Source organism: Exophiala xenobiotica (genome assembly GCF_000835505.1).
Source record: "Exophiala xenobiotica strain CBS 118157 unplaced genomic scaffold supercont1.5, whole genome shotgun sequence".
NCBI classification, from domain to species: Eukaryota; Fungi; Ascomycota; class Eurotiomycetes; order Chaetothyriales; family Herpotrichiellaceae; genus Exophiala; species Exophiala xenobiotica.
Window position 1 is genome coordinate 2,208,281 of NW_013562490.1, and position 22,639 is coordinate 2,230,919.

General features: G+C 52.4%; 11 protein-coding genes across 11 annotated transcripts; 3 read left to right on the forward strand and 8 right to left on the reverse strand.

Annotated features, from left to right (window-relative positions):
- Positions 1-729: 729 nt before the first annotated feature.
- Positions 730-2,055, reverse strand: PV05_08592 (uncharacterized protein; the record flags this gene model as incomplete). The annotated part of the gene is made up of 1 exon (XM_013458115.1): positions 730-2,055. The coding sequence occupies one exon, from the start codon at positions 2,053-2,055 to the stop codon at positions 730-732; it is 1,326 nt and encodes a 441-aa protein (XP_013313569.1).
- Positions 2,056-2,111: 56 nt separating this feature from the next.
- Positions 2,112-3,085, reverse strand: PV05_08593 (5'/3'-nucleotidase SurE; the record flags this gene model as incomplete). Its single annotated transcript, XM_013458116.1, has 2 exons — positions 2,112-3,023; positions 3,074-3,085. 2 exons carry the CDS (start codon positions 3,083-3,085, stop codon positions 2,112-2,114), a joined length of 924 nt encoding a protein of 307 aa, XP_013313570.1.
- Positions 3,086-3,799: 714 nt separating this feature from the next.
- PV05_08594 (uncharacterized protein) lies at positions 3,800-7,410 on the reverse strand. Its single transcript, XM_013458117.1, has 7 exons — positions 7,240-7,410; positions 7,151-7,164; positions 6,815-7,084; positions 6,313-6,577; positions 5,327-6,253; positions 4,987-5,282; positions 3,800-4,932 (listed from the first exon to the last, which is right to left on the reverse strand). Exons 1-7 carry the CDS (start codon positions 7,329-7,331, stop codon positions 4,661-4,663), a joined length of 2,136 nt encoding a protein of 711 aa, XP_013313571.1. The 5' UTR covers positions 7,332-7,410; the 3' UTR covers positions 3,800-4,660.
- On the forward strand, positions 3,971-4,451 carry PV05_08595 (uncharacterized protein; the record flags this gene model as incomplete). Its single annotated transcript, XM_013458118.1, has 1 exon — positions 3,971-4,451. The coding sequence occupies one exon, from the start codon at positions 3,971-3,973 to the stop codon at positions 4,436-4,438; it is 468 nt and encodes a 155-aa protein (XP_013313572.1). The 3' UTR covers positions 4,439-4,451.
- Positions 7,411-7,521: 111 nt separating the features above from the next.
- On the reverse strand, positions 7,522-9,333 carry PV05_08596 (uncharacterized protein). The gene has a single exon (XM_013458119.1). The coding sequence runs from the start codon at positions 9,235-9,237 to the stop codon at positions 8,173-8,175; it is 1,065 nt and encodes a 354-aa protein (XP_013313573.1). The 5' UTR covers positions 9,238-9,333; the 3' UTR covers positions 7,522-8,172.
- A 584-nt stretch (positions 9,334-9,917) lies between these two features.
- On the forward strand, positions 9,918-11,486 carry PV05_08597 (uncharacterized protein). The gene is made up of 2 exons (XM_013458120.1): positions 9,918-10,501; positions 10,564-11,486. The coding sequence occupies exons 1-2, from the start codon at positions 10,224-10,226 to the stop codon at positions 11,387-11,389; spliced, it is 1,104 nt and encodes a 367-aa protein (XP_013313574.1). The 5' UTR covers positions 9,918-10,223; the 3' UTR covers positions 11,390-11,486.
- Positions 11,404-12,775, reverse strand: PV05_08598 (uncharacterized protein). Its single transcript, XM_013458121.1, has one exon. It carries the CDS (start codon positions 12,621-12,623, stop codon positions 11,454-11,456), a length of 1,170 nt encoding a protein of 389 aa, XP_013313575.1. The 5' UTR covers positions 12,624-12,775; the 3' UTR covers positions 11,404-11,453.
- A 172-nt stretch (positions 12,776-12,947) lies between these two features.
- PV05_08599 (uncharacterized protein) lies at positions 12,948-15,507 on the forward strand. Its single transcript, XM_013458122.1, has one exon. The coding sequence runs from the start codon at positions 13,056-13,058 to the stop codon at positions 15,273-15,275; it is 2,220 nt and encodes a 739-aa protein (XP_013313576.1). The 5' UTR covers positions 12,948-13,055; the 3' UTR covers positions 15,276-15,507.
- PV05_08600 (uncharacterized protein) lies at positions 15,505-16,727 on the reverse strand (the record flags this gene model as incomplete). The annotated part of the gene is made up of 2 exons (XM_013458123.1): positions 15,505-16,061; positions 16,256-16,727. 2 exons carry the CDS (start codon positions 16,725-16,727, stop codon positions 15,505-15,507), a joined length of 1,029 nt encoding a protein of 342 aa, XP_013313577.1.
- A 426-nt stretch (positions 16,728-17,153) lies between these two features.
- PV05_08601 (uncharacterized protein) lies at positions 17,154-18,931 on the reverse strand (the record flags this gene model as incomplete). Its single annotated transcript, XM_013458124.1, has 5 exons — positions 17,154-17,344; positions 17,398-17,911; positions 17,963-18,106; positions 18,157-18,690; positions 18,764-18,931. 5 exons carry the CDS (start codon positions 18,929-18,931, stop codon positions 17,154-17,156), a joined length of 1,551 nt encoding a protein of 516 aa, XP_013313578.1.
- A 693-nt stretch (positions 18,932-19,624) lies between these two features.
- PV05_08602 (uncharacterized protein) lies at positions 19,625-22,626 on the reverse strand. Its single transcript, XM_013458125.1, has 3 exons — positions 20,827-22,626; positions 19,805-20,767; positions 19,625-19,745 (listed from the first exon to the last, which is right to left on the reverse strand). Exons 1-3 carry the CDS (start codon positions 22,090-22,092, stop codon positions 19,650-19,652), a joined length of 2,325 nt encoding a protein of 774 aa, XP_013313579.1. The 5' UTR covers positions 22,093-22,626; the 3' UTR covers positions 19,625-19,649.
- Between the last annotated feature and the right edge of the window lie 13 nt (positions 22,627-22,639).

Here is a 22,639-nt window from a genome sequence, read left to right on the forward strand (position 1 = left end):
CAAATCAGACGGATGGTGTTGGTGTTTTGTTGAAACTGTTGAAGCCTAGTTGATGTGGCAATCTGTTAGTTTGCTCTTTCCGCCCGAGTATGGAAGGGGTTGACCACGATGACCTCACCAACAGGAACAGGAACGGGAACAGGCAGCTGCAGATCTTCTGGAAAATGTACCTCTGTACCTCTGTACCTCGTGATGAGACATGTCGAAAACTTTGGAAACCAGCAATTGGGCTCAACAATAGATCCGACGTGGACGTTTTACCGGCTGGACGTGGCTGAGACGACCCTCATGCAGTTCGGTAGTCACTCGGCTTCTGCAGAGTTCGTCGAATGAGGCGGAAATGGATGAACTCACGGGCCGCGTTACAGTGTCGAGGACTTGTCAAGCAGAAAATACGCGGTGCTTGAAACCGTCAAGGACAGTCGCCCTGGCGGCATTCTGTGTTACTATATCATTGGCAATTGGTATTTGCCAAACAAAAGTCGGAGCAACCCTGGCTGGCGCAGAACCGAAGTCTGGTTCAATTACACAGGTGTGTGTCCATTCGGACATGAAAGATGCACTGACAAACTCCAACACTGCTTGTCGAGCCTTGTCACGAGCCCTTAGCAAATCGAGACGACTTTTGCGTTGCACAGAATCGCATACGCAAAGACCACAACATAGCAGCCCATCAAAGTCGCACATTGTAAAAGCTACCGCATCGGCAAGGCAGAGAATGGAAGGCCTTCAACCGCGACCCAGGTCAAGGGTTCTGACTAGCGGCATCTGGGGGGTTACATGCTCAGCATCACCAAAGAATGGTGCAACAGCTGCGTGAGCGACTTCCGCGAAAAGGCCTCCGACAATAGCACCCTGGAGATCCAATCCTGTCTGCTTGAAGTCGGGATAGGCATTGAGCTCAAGCAGCCACACATTCGCATCTTTGTCGACTAAGAAGTCAACCCCAAAAACTTCGAATGCGTTAGGGAGAACTTGAAAATGCACCATCTGCTCTCGAGCAGCAGCCTCGAATACCTCGCCGGTGACATCGCAGATTTGCTGGAATATCCTCTCCTTCCAATCGGCCGGCATGTCGGGCGAGGCAAGAGACCAGAATCGATGGACCGAGGAGCTCTTCGAAGCTTCATCCTGAAAACAGGTATTTGTCAAGTGTTGTGCCAGATCCAAGATCTCCGACTTTTCGCTGAGACGCGGTGACTGATATGCTTTTGCTGCAAACAAGGCTAGCATTTCTTGGTACACATAGACCTTCAATGCTCCGGCAGCCAGGACATATGCCCGGATATGAAATTTCCGGTTGCCGTAGGCTTCGAGCAATAAGGGAGGATCGATGTAAGGCTGGACTATGAAATGCCTGAGTTGAGACGTCATTGCGTTACCTTGGTGCCAGGTGTCTTGTTTGCTTTCTAGGGTACTCTCCCCCAGGCCATCCGCCGCCTCATCTTCAGCGATGTACTCAGAAGCGGTTTCTTCCCACTCTTCGAAGATAGCTTGAAGTTCTTCCAAGCTGGAGAACAATCTGATGCCGTTGCCCCCGTCACTCATACCTGGCTTTAGAATCCACCAGTTCTTTTGTTCCGAGGACTCCTTTTGCTCGTTCTCTGCCATACTTTCGTTCAAATCCCATGCATCCACCAGAGCTTCATCCAGAAACTCTGCAAAGTCAAGCTCAAAATGGACGCAAGGACGAAAATGATTCGCCAAGGCACTATCGGGGTGTTTGACCAGCCACGTGGACACAGTATTGGAGAGATAATGCTTGCGAATAAGGGCTTTCCTTATCACATATGCGCAAACTTGAGATGTTCTTGGATGCTGCATGGCATGTTCGAAGTCCAAGGACTCGTATGCTGTAAATTGTAACACGGGATCTGCAGGATTCTGCAAGTCGCTCATGGAGGAAATGGCCTGGATCGAGAACCCCCTGAGTGATTGAAGGGCATCTAACATCAACGGTTGCACGTATTCATCCGGATAATCAACCAACGCATGCAAGGTTTTGGAATGCTGGTGGCTTGGAAGTCTCGAATCATCATTTTCACTGCAATGCATGCTTTAGTGGGAATTGCGACAGATGAAGTGGGACAGAGCCTTGCTGGCAAACTTACTCACAGCTTGATCTCGCCTGAATAGTGCGGCAAGTGCCAGAAGTTGGCCACCAGTGGCGTCACAGTAATGTTGCCTTGTAACACCTCCCATCCGTCCCCCTTCTGGGCCTCCGTGACAGCCTTCCGCACATCCTGGAAGTTCGGAGCCCACTTGAACTTGCGATGTACTTTTCTCGTAACTTTCATGTGACCCTCTCCACCCTCACGAATGATTTGCTCCTCCGTGTTCGGATCGTGGTCGTCCTCTTCTGGAGGCAATTCTTCGAAAGAGCTGCCACTGTGCCATCGATTCTGCAACATTTCGGTGTACAGGATTTTGTTGTTTTGAACGTCCTTACGTAGAGGAACGTTGATGCTATACAGGTGAACGTCTTCGGGCCATTCTTGTGTCAATTTCTCCATCAACCGGGTACTCAGTTTTGACGCAGTAGAGATGATTTCCGGGTCATGCTCTCTGGAATCGAAAGCGTATGACAAAGCGATGCTCTTCTTGCCGCTCATTGCGCCTTCCATGGCACCACCAACGGTTCCGCTAGAAAGAGCAAAGACAGCAGTGGTGTTCCGACCATAATTCGGCCCACTGACGACCAGGTCGATAGGACCTCTTTCCTTGAAGAAATGATGAAGGCCGATCTGTACACAACTTGCGGGAGTACCGTCTATTAAGATCCATTCCTCGCCTTCGTCATTAAACGGGCGATCTGAAGTGATGCCGTCATCTTTATGAAGAGTTCCAGGGCGAAAATATGTAGGCGTCAACGTTTGGCCGACCATATGCGCTTTCCCGATCCATGATCTTTGGACGTGAGGTAGAATCACTGAAACGGTGTGACCGGCCTTTTGTAGGGTGTCTATTAAAGAATGAACGTAAGGTGACGACTGATTCGACGGTGGCCCGTCATCGTTGACAACCTTGTCCAGAGTCAGCGGATCACAGGCAGATTGATGCAGATACTACCCACGAGAATATGCATGTCTAGAAATCTACAAGGAAATCCAAGCCAGATCCAGAAACCGGGATACGCCAGAGATGCAATTGCTGAGCACAACAACATCAAAACGAGGCAGAAGGCAATCTTTTCCTCTCAACCCCAAAAGGTCTTGGCATCTCTGGCGATGTTGATGATGCCATCAGTAAAGTCGAAATCTGTCTTGCAGGGCCGCCGCTTTTGCTGCCAGTGATAAGATTGGGTTAGTCATCATGGCTGCTTTTACTTATGAGGTATCGCGCATACCAGGTATCTCCGCGTTCATTCAGACCATTTTCGCTCAGCCTGTTCTCTCTCTTCTCATACCTAGGTAGTTACCAGCAACCTCAATGGTGAACACTGTCCTGACGCCTGGAAACATCATATAATGCTCTCACCACCTGTTACGAGTATCGCGGTAAAGATGTGTCGTTGTTATTGGACAAGGGGCTGAATTAAACGCGGTTCCTGTGTCAGAATTCTCGACACCGCTTTGGTTTCAGATGCTCTTTATCAAACACTTCTCAAACCAGTCGCTGCCCGGATCGCCTGTCAAGACTATGCCGACCACAGAATCGTCAGTTTGTGCGAGGCCGGTATCTCAGCTGCGCCGATGGTCACAGTTTCACGGCGTCATTGGCGCGACCGTCTGTGGTTCACCATTTGAGAGAACCCAGACACCCTTTCTTTTCGAAGTCAATGCTCATGAGCATGTCCTCCGTACGGCATGTCTTAATACACAATTCTCCCTTCTTCCATCGCACCTTTTCTATCTTAGCCCGTGCTGCTCTCTTGTTCGATTACACTCTCTGGACCTTACTAATCATCCCGTTCCTCATTGTATGGCTGGCCATTGCAACCAAAATTAGCAGGCCCTTCTACACCGAAACCATGTCAATAAGATACTTCTCTCCTATCACTTCCCTACTCCTCTTCCTCTCCGTCCTCGCGACAGTTACAGATGCCCGCACCATCTATTCTCCTATCAACCTACTTCGTGCCCGCCAGCAGCAGACCGATCAGTCCATCTGCGCCGAATACTCCACGGTCGCCAACCTCTCCATTGTCGCCGCCAACGCCACCTACCGAGCCGCATACCTCAAAGCATCGACTGAAGGTACTGACCCGACCACCGCGCCCCTCGACGCCGCACTTGCCCAGCTTCCCAATTTCCAGTTCAACACCACGGTCAACAAGGAGTGTGGGAACTTGACTGAGGTAGCGATAGAGGGCGCCGCGACAAATTTTACGCAGGGCGTGGTATTGCAGGAGAACATCAACTCTGCGGTGCAGATAGGAGCGAGGGCAATGGGAATGGCAATGATTATGGCGATTGTTGTTGGAGGGTCATTGGTGTAATATAGCGAAAAGAGCGTGGTTCATACTTGCTCGTGCGTCCAAGTTATAGGGTTTATGGACATAGAAGACCAATCCATGAGGCGTTTCAGGAACGGCGTACACAGAAAGAGAAGTATTGGATGACATCTGCCTTGAGTCGCGAAACTCGTGCTGAGCTCACGTGGGCATCAATACAGACAGAGAGAACTCGTCGCTGAAGTCGGCGGGCGATTCTATTCGCGCTTAAGATTCGCCAGGGTAGGTCCACATGTCGAAAGGCCACTGAAGCAGGTCTGTGTTCCACATGTCCTCGAAATCGAGGTTAGGGAGTTCTTCGGCCCTCGGCCCCACGGTGTCGGGACTTTCTGCAGGAATGGTGGTTGCTGAAGGCCTGGACGTTTGGTCCGACAATGAGGTTGGGAGAAGGACTGAAAGCCTTCTTACAATGTCTCGATCTCCAGAAGCTAGCTGCGGCCGCCTGAGGTCCTGGCCCTGTTTGATAGCGGAGAGCAGACCTATTCAACGAGTTAGTCTTTTATGTCTCGAATCTGCGGCATGTCACGACTCACGAAGCACAACGTGACCTAGATTCCAGTATCTTGCAATGTGTGTCAATATCAATTTCGCGACCTCATAACCTTGCGGTATTGCATCAGACTGCTGCAGACTGAGATACCCTGGTAGTACCACACAGCAGGACATCACAGGATTGGTTAAAGCGATGTACCCAGCAGGCCACACACTCCCAATGTGAATCAGATATTGCGTCAAACGGTGATCGGAGGGTGTGAGTCCTTGACGTATTGTGGGAGGGTTGCCACTCTGGTTGCAACGGTCAACGAGCCTTCCAAGTATTAACTCGCATCTGAATTTGTAAGCGACGGATGAGCGTGGGCCGAAAGTACTTACGATAGGACCATCAGATGTGTGGAGATGATCCAATTGCCGTCGACAAAATTCTGATCGTTGAGATAGGTTTCCCGTAGTTGGAATTCAGTCGGTAGTGCTAACTTGAAGCAACATAACGCACGCTCAAACTCGTCGATGGTGGCTGAAGATATAAAGGATAGCTGGCGGGAAGCAACCGCCATACATGATTTGATATGTTTGCAGATCAAGAGCCACGCCCACGGATTTCGATTCGGGCAGCTCTGCAAGCCCTTCCATGCAAACATAGGTCGATGGTCAAGCATGGATGACTTGGCCGGCATGCAGGAGATCCAGTTTTGATCAGCAACCGGCAGGAGAACCCTCATCTCACTGCGTTTGTCGATACCGTACGGTTGGCGTGACAGAGTAGCCACGAAAGTGTCAAGTTCCCAGATCGTCCACCACACTCTGCGAAGCTCCTCCTTTAGTACCCAGGTATCAGGATCACCGAGTATGTCGTTAGCCGAGCCATCACCATCATGCGAATCAGCATCGATCTGGTCTAAATCGAGGTCATAGGCAAAACGGACACATATGCTCGTGAGCACCGAGCCGGGCGCAAGCTCGCCCGCAGTGATGTGGTACCAAGCGAGTAATATACAGCCTTTGACGAATTCCAATGGCGGTTCTCCAACAGTTTTGATAATGCTGTCTTTGATTGTCACGGCCTGAGAAGCAAATGCTTTACCGGGACTCTGTATGGGTGTGCTGGGGAAGAAGTGGTTTGTAGAGAACCTGCTTGCGAGAGCGAACATGCCTTTAATCATGAAAGCTGCATGCAAGTCGATTTCTCCTGCACTGACAAGGCTCTGTCCTGAATTTCCAGCACGCATGAACTTTTCGAAGAAGAGCGGACGGTGCATGATAGGTAGCCAAGGTTGGATGTTTTGGTAATACAACTCAACTCTAATTGGTGTCAGACTTCGCCAGCAAGTGACAACGGGTATGAGAAGTCAGAAGCTTACAACTCGTTTGCCACATCCGCTGGTATACCCCAGTCAGTGCCGCTGTCACTGCAATCCGAATGTCCAGTAAGAGTACGGGTATCGATATTCAAGTTGGCAGCCACCGAGTTCAGTCCAGGATATGGGAAATGTTGCGGCGATAATCGATGTGCTTCCTCTTGTGGGGTTGGCAGAGAAGCAATGCCAGCAAACTCGACAGTATTGTCAGAATGACGGCTATGAACCAGGTCGATCTTGTCGGGGACACTGTTGTGTGTTCCGGTGACTGGTTCGATCAGTCAATGCCGAAGGAAGTGCGCACTGTCAGAGTATACTACGGTCTCATGGGTAAATCGTGTAATTTGGCGCTAGGGTGCCATTCGACGACATGCAGCAGTTGGCATGGCATTGAACAAGAAACCCTCCTGCCACACAAATTGTCCTCGCTGCTGCTTGTCGTCGAATGGCACCATAGCGCCAAATCACACGATTTACCCGTGAGACCATAGTATTGTGTACTTACCGCTGAAGGTATCTTGGGACCCTCCTATCCATGTACCTGAGCCTGGAGCCGGAACCAACGAGGCAATATGGATATCAGACTGTGCACCAGCATCATGAGGGGCGTAACGCTCACGAGTACCGAGAATCTCAGAAATAGGTGAACGTAGAACGTTCTGATTTTCTGAGTTGGTTGTCTGGCGACGGCCACGGGGGGGCTTTTGTCGAAGAGGAAATGTGCATTGTGCGCCGAGTCTACTGCAGAGACCGCAAGACGGACGTCTCATATCACCTTCCAACAGTATCAGCGGCTGATCAAGATCACTCAACGAGCGTGGTGGAGTGCCGCTCAACTTACATTTGATTTTCTTTCTGAGACGAGAACAGAAAAGTTTAGATAGCCCATCACACGTGCCTGGTAAGCACGATGGTCATTTCTATGCGTACCTGTTGCATGCCCGACATGCTCTATTCACTGTGGGAAGATCGTAAATCGATTGATTCGATCCAAAGAATGCCGATGCGTCCTCTAGTGCCATCTTTGAATGCCGAGTCGACGAAAAGTAAATGAGTTACAAGGCGGCGTTGAAGCAACGCATGGAATTGCGGCCTGCCAGCGCCGTCGCTTGCCTCACATATCGTGTATACCTAGGTACAGGTAGAGCGTAACACACGATGCCCATGTCGATATTTGGCGGATAGAAGAAGAACCTGAAAAGTCAAGGAGGCCTGAAGTCTGTATTACACGTTGCACCTACGATACAAAACTGCACTTCCGCAGCATATACTCCGTACTACAAAATGGCCCTTCCCAATATTGACCTCCGTCTCCTTTTCCACCAGAAGATATCTATCTACCCTGCCACCGTCCGCTCAGTAGGCCTTGAATCGTGAAAGTGTGGTCCATATCATGTCATCGTCGGTAGATCAGAGACATGGCAAAGCCCATGCCTTTCCTTTCTCCCATGTGCTCATCAATTGCCGATTGGTTTTGAACGAGTTGAAAATTTCCGAAATTGCCGTACCCACCGGCCTTCTGAATGAGATTGACTGACAATTGGATTGATATCAGACAGTGAGATGGCATCATCTTACTTTCACTGCGGTGAGAGTTTACTTGCACGGCCTACGTGAGATCCACATGCACGGCCTCCCTGGTGTACGGCAGCCAGGACAGCCACTGCCATTTATCGGAAGCGCAGCAAGTGAATATCCAGTCGAATGCCAAAAGGAGGATGGAGACTTCCTAGAGTGTGCACCACCTATGAGGACGACAAGAAAAACATTATGAGCTGGAATTCTTCCTCATCATTCGGAATATGAAGTCCACCATGCTCAATTAACTCCTCCACGCCAGCGGAGCCTTGAAATGAAACAGCATCAATTGTCAGCCTCCATGAATTGAAATGGTGTGGACTTCACAAGATGAGTGGTCATGTCACCAACTCTCTCAGTCCAATTGACGCCCACCAGGGGCAATTCCAGCGTATGACCTTTGTTGCTCAAGTCCAACTGCGTGAGATCTACCCAGAAGAATTTTCCATCCGTGGCGCTCTCATAATAGTATACCAAGTCCTTTGTGTCGGCAAAAGCTCTCCAAAGAGTGGGCGTGATGTTGGGGGTATTGACGTTGATGGGCTCCATTGGTACAGACACGGCTCGGATCATGCCAGCAGTCGTGGCCAAAGCTGAGACCAAGTCTGTGGCGCCTGGTGCAACATCGATATAATGCGCAAGGCGGGCGAAGCGGTCGGCTGGTCGGTCGGTCCCTGGAAGCGAGTAATTCGCAATGGTCGACCAGTAGTCGTTGATCGCCAATTGTTGATCGAAACTGGGCTCGTTTGTCATCACATTGTACTGGGTTCCATGATGAGCAACCAATTTTCCATTGAGCCATTCAAGTATGAGGTTGTCGCCTGTAGCATCGCTGAGGGAGACGTGCATCAAGGATGGCACGCCTGGGATCAGGTCTTTGGTGCGCACTTGGAATTTGGCCTGGCCGTCTTTGTTGAAAAGATCATTCGCTGCCTCGGCGACAGTGCCATATAAATCCAGGAAATACTGTGGCCAAATTGCAAGAGACATGGCTGGCATTGAGGCATTCCTGGTGCCGTAATCACCATCTGCCAGGTAAAGAAGGTTTGCGACCAAACCCTGGTCGTTCATGCCATCACATGTTGACAGGTCATAGGCCGTGAGAATAACCGAGCCGTACTTGCTCGTCCAGTTCAATGAATTGCTGCCTGCGGACCCGTTGCGCTTGAGGCCTGCCGGAAAGGCGAAAACGCTCGAATTCGTCGGAGTCAACCAATCCATGGATCGGCCGATGACGGTACGGTTTCCATCTTGTGCACCGCTATTGTAGGTGACACGCGAACAAGCCAGCGTCCCCGAGAGGAGAAGAGGCACCACAAGGCAGAGCCTTGCAAGACCCTGGGAGAACATGATACGCAAGATGTCGTATTAACAAAGTCCACTGATCGCAATGAGCTGGCATGGTCAGCAGCGAGCAGGTTCTTATACCCACGTGAAAGCAGCCACGACAGCCGAGCAACCATTCCTCGTGCCAATCTTCGAAGCAGTGTCGACACTTGAACTCTACATTGGCAAGGCTTGTCACACTATCGAACTATGAGCTGCACAGATTGCAGCAGATATGGTTCATGCGAGAGTCTAGCTAATGGTCTCGCCGACGCGACCATCCGATGTCCAATGGTTTCGATGACCAGGTCCAAGTCTTACCGCAACGGGCGATGTGTGCTCCTTGAGTCAAGACTAAAATAAGAAGCATACACGACGGACTGATCGACCGGGACAAACGTGGCGTCTGTATCGCTCTCCTAGCTGCTGCGAAAGTTCGATAACCATGCGTCCAGAACGACGCACGGAGGCTGACCTAAACACCGCGGAAGTCAATAATGCTTGATGTTGTGGTACGGGGTACCTGATCACACCTGCATCCACTGAATGGACGTGCACTCAGCCTGGACCGCCAACATGGACGGAAAAAGAGCCGCCACCTGACAGATACAATCGTTCGAGACAACTAGGATCCGGCGTGCCTTTGGGTTACCTCACGAGATGTTGCCCGTGAACCTTTCACTCCGCGGTGTAGCGTCGCAACCATAAGCACAGTCTATGTTTACCTGTTCTTTTGTCAACAAGAACAAGCATTTGCTTCGTACCGATGCCGGCGTCCACGCTTTTCGTCGGTGCGTTGGCTCGGCAGAGTTGCCACGTTCAAACTCCGTACACCCACCGGTCACCCACTGGTCACTCTGGAAAGTGCGAGAGTCTGGCGGAGTGCAAGCCCTGTATCGATTTGCGGGGAATTTTACCAAGTCTCGCGTTCCAGGACAACGCTCAATGTCCATTGTACCTGCAATCCTCCGTGTCTGACCAACTTACCTACGCGACGCTGAGAATTCTCGATGGAAGCGCAACACCACCACTCACGATCGCGGTCTCGATCTCCGCGCCAACACGAACACAAACATTCTCGCCATCGCCAGCGCTCCCCTCGACATCGACACCAAACGCAGGCTCTCTCCAAACCCCTACCCTTCTCCGCCCGTGAGATCTCTAGACATGGTCTCCCCACCTATCGACCCATGTTCAGCCTCTATCTCGACATACAGAAACAAATTGACATCGACACGCTCGACGAGACCGAGGTAAAAGGTCGTTGGAAGAGCTTCGTAGGAAAATGGTACAGCCACCCTCCTGGATGTACCACAGAATCCACGGGACAAGAGGTAGCTAACATGGCAGGAATCGAGGAGACCTCGCAGAGGGATGGTATGATCCCAAAACACTCGAGAAAGCGCAGGCTTCTGCTTCCGCGTCTACCTCCTCTCGCAACGCAAATGCCACCCGTCACGATCACCGCGCCCCCATTCCAGGTTCAAGAAAAGAAGGTGAACAGCAAGGAAAATACGACGACGAAGACGACGACGAAGACGACGACGAAGACGACGACGATGACGAAGTAGACTACGGTCCTGCCCTGCCCGGCTCTGGCTTGACACTTGGGCACGAAATTTCGCGGGGCGCACGAGGCCACGGCGCAGCCATACCCTCCCTGCACGACCTCCAGTCCCGTGACGAGGAAGCCCGAGAAGACGCGTCCACCCACCGTGCCCAACACGCTCAGGCTCTCTGGCAAGACCGCATCCTTGATCGAAAGGCACAAAAAGACCGACTCGATGAGCTCATACCCCGCGCCGAACCAGGCACACGTGAACGCCAACTCGAGAAGAAGCGCGAAAAGGCTGAAACGAACCGTGCGTTCGCCGAGAGTAAAGAAGGTGGCGGGGACATGGACCTGCGCGAAGGCGAAGTGATGGGCGAGGAGGATAGTATTGGCGAGCTGAAGAGAATGCAGAAAGAAAACGAGCGGCGCAAGAACGAGCGAGAACTGCGCAAGGAGGAAATCCTCCGAGCCCGCCGCGCAGAAAGAGAAGCCCGTGTGGCGGGCATGAAAGAGAAAGAGGAACGTACGATGAGCATGTTCAAGGAGATTGCCCGGCAGCGGTTTGGACGTGGAAGTGGTTGTGGAGGCGGAGATGGACCAGGACTAGAACCGGGGTATTCATGACACAAACTCAAAAGTAAACAGCAAAAGTTCTGAGTATTCAAAGTAATCCAGTATAGAGACCAAGTTAACTAGCGTTGAGAGCAGCAACTGCTTCGGCACCATCTTGTTGTTGTGCAGTCGCACTACCATTTGTTGTCGGCATGCTGCCCGGGGCTGGGGCTGGGTTGACGTCCTTCATCATGTTCGCCTCAGCATGCATCTGCCATGCCGGGATGGCGGATTTGTTGGCCGAGCTTGAATTTCCGAATGCCGCCGCAGATGCGGGCCGCGCTGTTGTCGTTGCGGCTGGGACGGTGGTCGAACTGCTGAACTGGTTCGCCGGGCTTGAGAAGCTGGGCGTCGAGCGCGGAGGGTTCGGAGGCTTTTCTGATGACGAAGGAGCCCCTTGTGCATTTGCGCTGTTCGAACTAGGCAGCATGCCCGGCTGTGTACGCGAAATCCCTTGAGTCAGACTGCTCGAGCCGCCCATCCGGTTGCCCATAAGCAACTTGAGGCTGCCGAGTTCGTTGCTTAGCTCTTTTAATTGTTTCTCACTGGCGTCACGGACGTTGTCGATGCTGCGGGGAAGATTGTCCTTCATCGTGCGTATCTCGAATTCCAGACGGCTAGAGTCGGCCTCGCGGCGCAGGTTGGCCGCTTTGAGCTCCGCCACTACCGTCTCGATGTCGGCTATGGCATTATCAAGGCGTTGCGTGCGTTGCTCCTCAGCTTCTTTGAGTGCTGCGGTGTCGGAGGATAAAGTGTCGAGGAGGGCAAAGGCTTTGTTGAACTGTTCGTCTATTGCAGCTTTGTCTTGCTCAAGTTGTGCAGGCGTCGGAGGGGCGATGAGTGGCTTGATATACCGCTGGGTCAAGACGTACAGGCCGTAGCTCGCGCCGGAGACGACAGTCGCCATGATGAACCAGTCGCGCCAGTCACGGCGAGGTGGTTCGGGTGGAGGAGCTGGTGGGAATTGGTACTGGTCGCCATAGGGGTTGTAGGGGTAGGGGTAGCGTTGAGAGGGAGGGCCACGTACGGGGCCTTGTTGGGTGGGAGGATAGAAAGGCGCATTTTGGAGGGATGATTGAGGGGAGGTCGGATCGCTAGAGGCTCTGGCAAGGGATAGGTCGATTTCTTCTTGTGTCAGGTTCTTCGATTTGAGAAACTCGATGCGTTTCTCCAGGGGGGCGGAGGCGACCGAGGGATCTTGGAGGAAGGTCACAGCGGAGGTGACCAGGTCCTCGCGGGGAGCCATGTTGGCGGTGGATAGAGCTCTGAAGCTACCTCATGAGACGACTTCCTTGTGCTGATGTGCTCTGTGGGCGCTGAAAGACCAGGAACAGCAGCACCGTTGATGGCAGTGTATACTTTCTGATGGATTTGGGAAGACGACAAATGCAATGAGTGTCCTCGGCGGAGAGGCTGGTAAATGTGAATTACTGAAGTCACGATTTCAGCCGAGGCTATGGGTCACGTGGAAGAAACTTGGCTAAGGCAGCTATTAGTCAGACTGCGGTCGCCGTGGTGATGAGAAGGAAGCGCGACTGTTTTCAAAGGTCATCTCGGCTCGTGCCAAACTCGATCAATCATCCTTGCGCTCCACTACTTGCGTTCGCATCCCTTGCGCCTTCAACTCGTCGCGTGCAATCATTGTTACATCGTATGAATCCCATACAGCACAGTCGCAATGTCGCAACCTACCGGCATGTTCAGTGTACGCCGTCCTCGCGAAACCTTGGGCAATATTCAGAACTTCTCCGGAATCCCGCAACCTGCGTCTGCCGTCAAGCGCGTCTCCTCGAGCAATGAACTGCGAAATGCGCCCTACACTGCTTCCCATGTCCGATCGACCTCGATCAACCAAAGCGTCCAGCGGCCAGCGCAGCCGAATTTCCATCGCTCATCTTCAGGAGGAAATCTAGCTGACATGGGAATGTCAACTGCGAGAAGGTCGGTCTCCAGCAACGTTTTTGGAAGCGCAAATACTGGTAGACAGAGTCTGGCACCGAACCAGCTGTTTGGATTGCAAACACCGGCGTCACAGAGCCTTCAGCGACGAAGCAGTATATTCTCGAGGCCATCCGGCCACGGTCCAGTCGCGCACCAATCCTTTTTCTCACAACCTCCTGCTCCTGGAATTGCGCCGAAAGACCCGCGACCGCTCAGAGACTCTTCGTATAGAGCGCGACTGAGTCAAGAGTTGCTAGACTATCTGACACAGAACAATTTTGAATTGGAAATGAAACACTCGTTGACACAGAATTCGGTCAAATCGCCTACCCAGAAAGACTTCACCTTCATGTTTCAATGGCTCTACCGGCGCATTGATCCAGGCTACAAATTTCAGAAAAGCATTGATACGGAAGTACCGCCTATAATGAAACAATTGAGATACCCATACGAAAGAGACATCACGAAATCACACTTGGTCGCGGTCGGAGGTCAAAATTGGCCGCGGTTTCTTGGATTGCTGCATTGGATGATGCAACTTGCGCAGATGTTGGACAATTTCACGCGAGGCGCTTATGACGATGCATGTGTGGAGGCTGGTGTCGATGTCGTAAGTGACAGGATCGTCTTCCGATTCCTGTTCGGCGCATACCAAGATTGGCTTCAGATGGGCCCTGAAGATGATGAAGAGAGTGAACAAGCAGCCTTGCAGCCACATATTCAGGCGATGACCGATGAATTCGAACGCACCAATGCGAAGCATGCGGAGGAGCTGAAGATCTACGAAGCAGAGCATGAGGCTCTAAAAGCCCAGGTCGAGGAATTTGAACGGAACGCGCCTGATGTCGCCAAATTGGACAAGCACTTCAAGATCCTTGAAGACGACAAAAAGAAGTTTGAGGAGTACAATGCAAACGTCCAGGCCAAGATCGAAAAGTACGACTCGAGAATCAAGATACTTGAAACCGAGATCCAGCGGACAGAAGCAGATTTGCAAGTTGTCGAGCAAGAACGACAAGGCCTGCAGCAATCGGTCGATCGGCAAGGTCTGAACATCCAGGACATTGACCGCATGAACACAGAGCGTGAACGCCTCACCAAGAGTCATGAAGATGCCCTGGCGATGCTCGATGAAGTTAACAAGAAAGTCCTCGAAAAGGAAGCCGAGACAGCCCGCAAACTTGAGGATCTCGAAGCAATCGTCAAGCGGTACAATTCTCTAGGCTACCAGATGTCGCTCATCCCGTCGACCGCCGTCAATGCCAAGGGCGCCGACTACGAGCTCTCGCTCAATATCGCGGATAGTTTCTCTTCATCGACATCACGACGGCGCGGTTCTCCGGATTCAGACCGCCTCCTGGCTGACAACAACGTCGGATACTCGCCTGTGCATCTTCTCAACCTCGACTTGCGAGGAGCAGTACGCAATGCGTTCATTAGCCTACGCAAGGAAATCAACGAACGTCGCAAAGCCGCGGCGGATGCGGACCTCAATGCGCGGGACTTTCTGGACAATATTTCCGAAGCGCTACATGAGAAGAACACGGAGATTGACAATTTGAACTACCGGGTCAACGAGGCGAGCCGCATGTACGCCAGTCTCAAAGAGAGCCAGAACACGACGCACACGCAGCAGACGAGTGCCATTGAAAAACTAGAAAAGGAATTGGCCAGGATGAGAGAAGGCTTGGAGCGTGGCGTGGTCGAGCTCGAGCAGCGCGAGATGGAGGTCGGTGTCGCGTGGGAGAGTATGCGCGAAGAGGCGGCAAGGGTCAGGGAGGAGCTGCACTCGGGCGTCGAGAGGTGTTTGGAGGATGTCATTCGGTTCAAGGTCCATGTGCAGAAGGGGTTGGAGGAGTTTGAGGGCTGGGTTGGTGAGGAGGTCGAGGTTGAGTTGTTGGGGGACGAGATGGATGGCTTGGAGTTGGATGGGAAGGCTGAGGAGGGTGAGCCTTGAAAAGCTGGATTGATCTTCTTGCAACGGCGCTTGTTGGATACTGTGGATGTGATGATGTGACGAATTGGGATGCATTTAGGAAATTCGGCTCGTTTGGCGCTGTGTGGAAAGGATGATCATTAGGCCCAGGACTCGGTGTAGCATGACGGGTTCAGGATATATTGACTACGCCGGGAATTCGTCTATGAATCAATGGATACTATGCTTATCATTCCTTGCTCTAACTAATTCAGACCACTACCACCTCGTCCTTCTTCTTCTTGACAAACAACAAAACTCCCTCCACCACGCCTCGCAGCCTCTCCTCCCCCGGTTTAACACCAGCCTCGTGCAACAACCTTGTAATTTTGAGCCTCAATTGCTTGAGCACATCACCCTCCGTACCCACCAGATCGGGATGCGCCTGGCGCCACCTTGTCTCGGCAGATCCGGTGGCCATCATCTTCTCGAACGTATCGAGATCCGCGCCAGCTTCGTCGCCACCACCGCCGCCGCCGCCGCCGCCGCCAGCTGCAGACTGGCCTCGGTCGAAGAAGGGCTCGTCGATGGGCCATTCAAGCCGGACGAACGTGTCTGGGTCAAAGTTGTGCACCGGCGGCTGTGTAGGTGCGAGTGTCCAAGGAAGCGCGATGTCGACGTAGCGGTTCCGCGTGAGGATGTTGCCCGGCTCCGTGAAGGGTGCCATGTGGGTTTCTTGGTGTTCGTCCATTGCGGCCTGAATGGCGGTGGCGTTCGGAACGGACGGGTGCGTGCGGATCGCGCCACTGGTCCAGAGGGCGACGGTGCCTGTAGATGAAAATTGATTTGTTACTTCGTTGGTTGTGCCAGGTGCAATCATATAGGAGATGGAAGAATACTAGTAATAGGAACTTGAGCTCTAGAGATTGGGGGGGGAATAGATCGCGCGGTCCTCAAGAAGGAAACCCCTTGCGCAGGGGAAACAAGACACGAGCAGGCAGAGTTAGGCGGAGCGGACTAACCACCAGGTTTGAGCACCCTTGCGGCGGCAGGCCAGAAGCGCGACATGTCGAACCAGTGGGCCGCGTTGGCGGCGGTGACGAGGTCGACACTACTGTCCTCGACCGGTGGAGCGATATTGGAGCCCAGTTGTTCGGCCGTAGATACATCGAAGCGGATGTTGTTGTTGGTCCGGGAGGCGGAGGCGGATGTGAGAGAGCGAGCAGTAGCGATCATGCCCTCGGACGGGTCGAGACCGATGGCCTGCGTGAAGTGTGGTGCCAATGCGCGTGTTGCGTTTCCAGGGCCGCAGCCAACGTCCAGGAGGGTATCGAGATGGCCGCCGGTCGAGATATGGTGGTCGAGGATGGTCTGGTAGACTTTTGGGTGGTAGTCGCGCCGGACTTGGGCGTACTTTTGACCTTGACCGGCGTTATAGGTGCTGAATGTCTTCTCTTGCGGTGCTGGCTCGGGAGGATGTTGAGGTGTTGCCATGGCGGGTGTCGAGCAAAGGAGTACAACGTACTAGGGAAACTGACGTTCGGAGAAGAGAAAGTCGGGAAGTGAAACGTCCTTTAGTGCTTCGGCGGCAATGAGGAGTCTTTCCAGACGGTGTAGCTACATGAGGATGGTCCTGAGAAAGGTGTAAACTTACGGAGTAGTATTTATACATCTCTTGTTGTGTAGGCCGCGAGGCTGAAGAAAGGAAGCCCGCCAATAGTACTTAGTATTCTCTGCATGTAGCGCTAATCCCTTTTCAGGGTACCACTGCGAGTCTGCGAGATCGTAGATGTCCGGGTGGCATCCGCACTCTTTTGCACTAGGCCTGACACAGGGTACCACTGCGAGGCATTGCATTTGCCTCGGTATATGCATTTCGACACAAGAACGATATGAGATGGCGTGGCAGGCCGCAGAGGGTCAGGTACCGGTGGACTCTGTCGGACACCCGTTGAAAGTCTTCGCAGCTGTATCAGCCAGTAGGCTGGCCTGTCGTACTCCCATCGACGCATCGATGCGGCGTAGTTGGTGTACAGCAAATGCGCGCAAGTTGATAGTATTCAGCGCTTCCGAAGCTATGACATACAATGGCTGAACGAGGGACAGGATTCCTGAGTGACAGAGTTAGATGGATTTTTTATGGTCTGCATTCGCAGAAACTCACGAGGACTTTCTGCGAAGTTGTAGACGGTGAGGCAAACCTCGCTGGACAACTGGCGGATAGCGTTTTGCTTCTTGGTAGTTTCGCTCAAGTCCACGCCAGTCTGCATGAGCATCTGGTTTACCAATAGCCGAAGGATTCGCCAGTTGTTCCAAGCCTCTGCAATCCACAGACTGGGATATACATGCCGTAGTCCGTTGAAGCAATCATCACAATGAGTTCCAGGAGGACTAACGACCGAAGCGTATCTCCAGCTCGGAGTCAAACCTGTTCTCCATGTCTCGAGATCATCGTCGATGTCCATCGCGACGGTGCGGATGACTCCGGGGTCTGTGATTGCGCCGGTTCTTAAGGCTGCTCGAAGATTGACCACACGGAAGCATATCTCAGTGATGGAAGCTGGGCTCGCTACGTTGATCTGTCGCCAATAGTGCCTCATAGTGCTGGCTTGGAAGTAGTAGGTGGCTTGGACCAGTGCTTTCGGAACCGCTACTTGCTGCTGCACGCAGGCCAGAAGCTAGTATATTGGTCAGTATCACCCTGCGGGCTGAAATATGTGAGAGCTTACGATCTGGGACCGGACTTGCATGTAGAGTTGCGTGCCACGTTGTCGCATAAATTGCTCTTGGCCTCGAAGCTCTAGCAGCGCAAGAGCTGCATTAATATGAGCTGTCCAGCACTGATACCGCTCCCAGGTCTTGAAGTTCAACATCTGTACGCACATGAGAGATGTTCGGCGGGGATGGAATGGTGTGAAATCACTTCGAGTAGCATAAGGAGAGTGATTGCCAGGAGAGCCATATCTGACTTCGCCTGGGCTGGATCATTCAAGACGCTCTTCAAGGCCGCCAAGGCTTGCGAGTATTGTTCTTGAGCTCTACATGCAAGATCTGGGGCATAGCATGTGTTGGATAGCCCAGTCAATCCGACCGCCTGCACAACCGCTCTGAAGAGGCCGCCTGGCCGGTTTGATGAGTACAATTCGGTAAGCCAGGCATGATAATCACTGAAAATAGTGCCCTGTTCGGAGAGATATCTCGTAAAGAAGAAGTTGGCACCGAGATCACTGGTCGGATGACGCAGATGTAATGTGCAAGTCTGCGGCATATTGGGCATAGGCGAGTACAATCGAGTGGTTACAGCCGTGCTCTGCTCGGGAGACACAGTCTGCTCCCGAAACTTGTGAATAATCTGTGCAGTCTGGTTCCGGAAGCTGGCATCATTGAGGTCACGATAGCCGGGACATGGTATTTGAGACTTCTGGCACCTGTGACACTCCGGTTTTCGTTCGTCACACTGGAAACAGTAGCAAGTCAGTGAGATAGTCGTGATGACGAACGTGGCAGGATCGGTCAGTAGTAAAACGCGCCTTTATCTTGCGCTGTCGACAGCGCTGACATGCCCTGCTAAGCTTTCCGCAGTACACCATGTTGTCGTCGTGTTCAGGGCGTTTTGCAATGCTAAGGTGTTCGAGAAGGCGTGTGGAATTGAGGTCAAGGCCGATTGCATCCCCGTCATCAATGGAGGTAGCCGCCATGCAAAAGTGCTAGCTTACAACATCCGTCCATTTCCCGTGCCAGTACGCATGATGCATTCCACTTGGCGTACAAAGGAGCACCAGAGATGAATAGAAAGTGGCATCGCGAATCCAAATGGAACAACCAAAGGTGGGTGTGATGTTCGACTCGGTTTTTTTAATCCCCAACTCTCAGAGGCGGGGAAGAATCGTTTACCTTCTCGTTGTACTATGGTCTCATGAGTAAATCGTGTAATTTGGCGCTAGGGTGCCATTCGACGACAAACAGCAGCGAGGACAATTTGTGTGGCAAGCGGGCCTCCTCTTCAATGCCATGCCAACTGCTGCTTCGACGATTAAAGCGGCAGCTGTTTTGCACACCGGTTAAGCGAGTTTCATTACACGATTTACCCATGAGACCGTAGTAGTTGTAGGACTCCGATAGTATATTGAAAATATTGTGCCCACTGCCCCTGCTTGGTAGATGCTTGGGAAGATACGGTTGCCTTATTTCCAAGTGGCATTATATTGGCCGCGAATTGCATTACACTTATCAGTCTCGGCGGAGGACCTGGCGCTTCTGTACCAGCTGGAAGACAAGCATGGCACGACGATGAAGCTCAAGACAATAGAATTCATCTTCATTTTTTTGCCGTGCACGATGATGCCCGAGGACTTCTGTTCAGAGAATGATTTACTAAGTAACGTTTGACTTGAATCAATTCTACTGTATCCCATTTCAGCTTTGACTCGCCGCCCACCCAATCACCCATGCCAATGCCGAGTTCCAGTTGATCGCAACCTCATTCGTGCTGTAGCTATTCACGTCATCAACCTACTCACGTTAGCGCTGTAAGAGTATCTGGGCGGTGCGAGGGAAATGCGAATACTCACATAGCAAAGCTGCGGCTTGCATCCCGGCAGCACATCGTCTGCTGGGGGATCGCTCGCATCCTCATTCGCCCCTCCTGCCATCGCACCCGCCGGAGCCTGCGGAACCTGGTCGTCCAGCTCGTGCGCATACAAGCGCGAGTGGACATTCTGCGTATCTTTTTTCCCGTACCCACGAATATACGACTGCGCAAGCGCGTTACGGCCGAGGACGTAGTCGATCGCCTCAAGCGCTGCGTTTCTGTATGTCATGTTACCTGTCAGATCGTACGCCGTGGCCACAATCTGTATGTTGTTCATGTTATTACTGTTTGAGCCCCAGGGATACGAGTTCAGCAATACCCCGTACCCGTTAGTCGTATTGCGCTGCACTGCCAGGTACATATCTGCGGCACCAAGAACGGACTGGACGATGGCAGAATGGTTCGTCATGTTGCTTGGGACAGTGGCAAGATCGAGCTGACCCAAAGCTGCGACAGAGCCCCATGAAAACCCTTCGGGGATCGAGAAGAGGGTTGTGACATTGGCTGTGGCATAGCTGTTTTTGCTCAGGTCTTGCAAATACTGATCCTGCCCGGTTGTAAGGTACAATTCTGCTGCGGCCCAGTAGAATTCGTCCGAGACGTCGTCGTCGCTGTACGCTCCGCCACCAAGATCCCAATCGGTGCCGGGCGCGAGGATCGCGGGGTGACGTTTCGCTGCCGCGTATGCTGTTGTCGCTGCTTGTAGGCACCGCTGCGAGAAGGCCGTGTCAAACTTGGCGAAAGTGCGGGCTGCCATGGCTCCAGCTGCTGCCAGGTTGAGTGTGGCAGCCGTGCTGGGCCTGTGAAGTTCGCGGCGTTTTGGGTCTTGGGAGGGATCGGTAGGAAGAGGTGTCCATTGGTTGTCGTGCATCTTGTGGTGCGCCATACCAGACATGTCTACCATAGTGCCGTTAAATAGCTGAGGAGGTGAATGAGTGGGGACCTTCACATGCATGTCAACACAGCCCAAAATCGTACGCTGCCGGATATCCAGCAACATACCTGCATCTTCAACAGGAACTCAACTTCCCATCTAGCCTCGTCCAAAATGTCTGGCACGCCGTTGTTACGTTCGGGGATGCGCAAGGAGCCATCCCCAAGAGCGTTAGTTCCATTGGCGCCGTGCTGAGTTCGCTCGTACTCCATAAGAAGTTGTGCCGCCGAGATACCGCCATTGACGACGTATTTGCCCTGGTCCCCAGCGTCGTACCAACCCTGCGTCGCATCAAGAGTGTAATTGCATGTCCACGGCTCGAGGTAGGCGATCATGGAGTCGTGGATGGCTTGACAAGGAACTTGAACATCGCCTTTGTTCGGTGGTATCTGGACATGTCCTGCAGCCCTAGCGTATTGGGGACCTGCCAATGACGAGTCGATTGCAATTCCGCTGCGTTGCTGATAGAAGAATTGCAGAGAGTCTTGGCGCAGGGCGTTATATATGGTGGCTGAGATTGCAAAAGGATAGCTCTTTGCATTACTGGCGGTCAGAACATAGTCAGTGCCCTCTCGAGTATAGTTGCTGAAATCAATGATGGCGACATGTTGGCCAGAGGCATAGTCCGCGGACCGGGAACTGGTCTTCCCACTGCCTACGTTTTCGCCTAAACTGGTGAGCAAAGACCACGAAATGGGATGCGTGTTGTTGGTGACGAGTGTAGCAATCTTGGGGCCCTGCGGCAAGTAGCCCAATTGATTGACTTTGATTGCTGGGCCAACATCCTGGATGTAGCTGCTTCGGTTGATACGTTTCATACTGACACCGCCTATACATACTTGGGCCTGAGTGGGTGCTCCGCCAAGATCGAATTCCAGTGTGGCATTGGGAGCTTGGTTTGCAGGGCTAAAAGTAAAGGAGAAAGGGTGAGGCGTGGTTGTCAATGGCGCTGTTGCGTGGAAGTTCGGGTCCAATGGAGGGTCTGGCGTGAGCACCAGAACATCAAAACCGACTGAGGAGCTCGCCGTAAAGTTGACCGTATATACGTCGTTCTTGGTCTCGAGAAAATCGTAGGTAGTCCTCAAATAGCTGCCGTTACCTGATGGTGTACCTGCAGGCACTGTGATGCAGTACAAGCCGTTCCGGACCTTTCCTGTAGGAGACGACTCCCAGCCATACGTGCCGTTTGTGAATGCGCCATTGAGAATCATCTGTGGCGTGCCGGGAACAGGTGGTGGCGATACATCTCGAGTATCAAGAGGCAGGACTGACCTCGCTCTCGCGACGCCAAAAAAGAATATGAAGACGCTGACAGTGATGCGAATAGCGTCCATGACAGTGTTAGAAGAGAGTGCCAGAGCTCAGAGAACTGTTCAGGAGAAGACCTGGAAATTCGCTCATGTTTCCCGTGCACATTGAGCAAGGTCATATAAATACGTCTACTCCTCATCCTCATCCTCCTTCCCTTTCCTCGCTAGGCCATCCACCTCAGATGTGGAGATGCTGTGAACGCAGATTTGCTGGTCCCTTACCCCAGAGGCGACGTACATTGTGGATGTGTCCACGGCATAATGGAGACTGGAGAAGCGTCGGCCAGTTGCTGGCTAAATTTTGGTGCTTTTATATCGTCATGACTGGTTGGAGCGACCTGGGGATGTGGACGATCGAGCAGAGATGCTGGAAGACACGGCATATTTCGGGCTAAACTCCGGCAAAATATGGATTCGAGTAGTAGCCAGCCAGTTGCTGGGCAGAGGAGGTGGGTGGTTCTGGCGGCCGAATGGGACAGCAGAGGCAAGTAGATGTATCGAGAACTAGCTTGTCTTGATCGAATACTAAGGTGTTTCTACTGCATATGGAAGTTCGTGTCGATGGAAGTCG

What these genes read in the sequence shown, in the direction of transcription:
- PV05_08602 (XM_013458125.1), bottom strand. Translation starts at nt 22,092, where the DNA reads ATGGACGCTATTCGCATCACTGTCAGCGTCTTCATATTCTTTTTTGGC. An exon ending in AGTTCCTGTTGAAGATGCAG is followed by an intron (nt 20,768 to 20,826) that starts GTATGTTGCTGG and finishes ATGCATGTGAAG; the next exon opens with GTCCCCACTCATTCACCTCC. An exon ending in GCAAGCCGCAGCTTTGCTAT is followed by an intron (nt 19,746 to 19,804) that starts GTGAGTATTCGC and finishes TAACGTGAGTAG; the next exon opens with GTTGATGACGTGAATAGCTA.
- PV05_08596 (XM_013458119.1), bottom strand. Translation starts at nt 9,237, where the DNA reads ATGTTCTCCCAGGGTCTTGCAAGGCTCTGCCTTGTGGTGCCTCTTCTC.
- PV05_08598 (XM_013458121.1), bottom strand. Translation starts at nt 12,623, where the DNA reads ATGGCTCCCCGCGAGGACCTGGTCACCTCCGCTGTGACCTTCCTCCAA.
- PV05_08594 (XM_013458117.1), bottom strand. Translation starts at nt 7,331, where the DNA reads ATGGCACTAGAGGACGCATCGGCATTCTTTGGATCGAATCAATCGATT. An exon ending in GTCCCAAGATACCTTCAGCG is followed by an intron (nt 6,578 to 6,814) that starts GTAAGTACACAA and finishes TGATCGAACCAG; the next exon opens with TCACCGGAACACACAACAGT. An exon ending in TCTAGGTCACGTTGTGCTTC is followed by an intron (nt 4,933 to 4,986) that starts GTGAGTCGTGAC and finishes CTCGTTGAATAG; the next exon opens with GTCTGCTCTCCGCTATCAAA.
- PV05_08599 (XM_013458122.1), top strand. Translation starts at nt 13,056, where the DNA reads ATGTCGCAACCTACCGGCATGTTCAGTGTACGCCGTCCTCGCGAAACC.
- PV05_08597 (XM_013458120.1), top strand. Translation starts at nt 10,224, where the DNA reads ATGGAAGCGCAACACCACCACTCACGATCGCGGTCTCGATCTCCGCGC. An exon ending in AAGAGCTTCGTAGGAAAATG is followed by an intron (nt 10,502 to 10,563) that starts GTACAGCCACCC and finishes CTAACATGGCAG; the next exon opens with GAATCGAGGAGACCTCGCAG.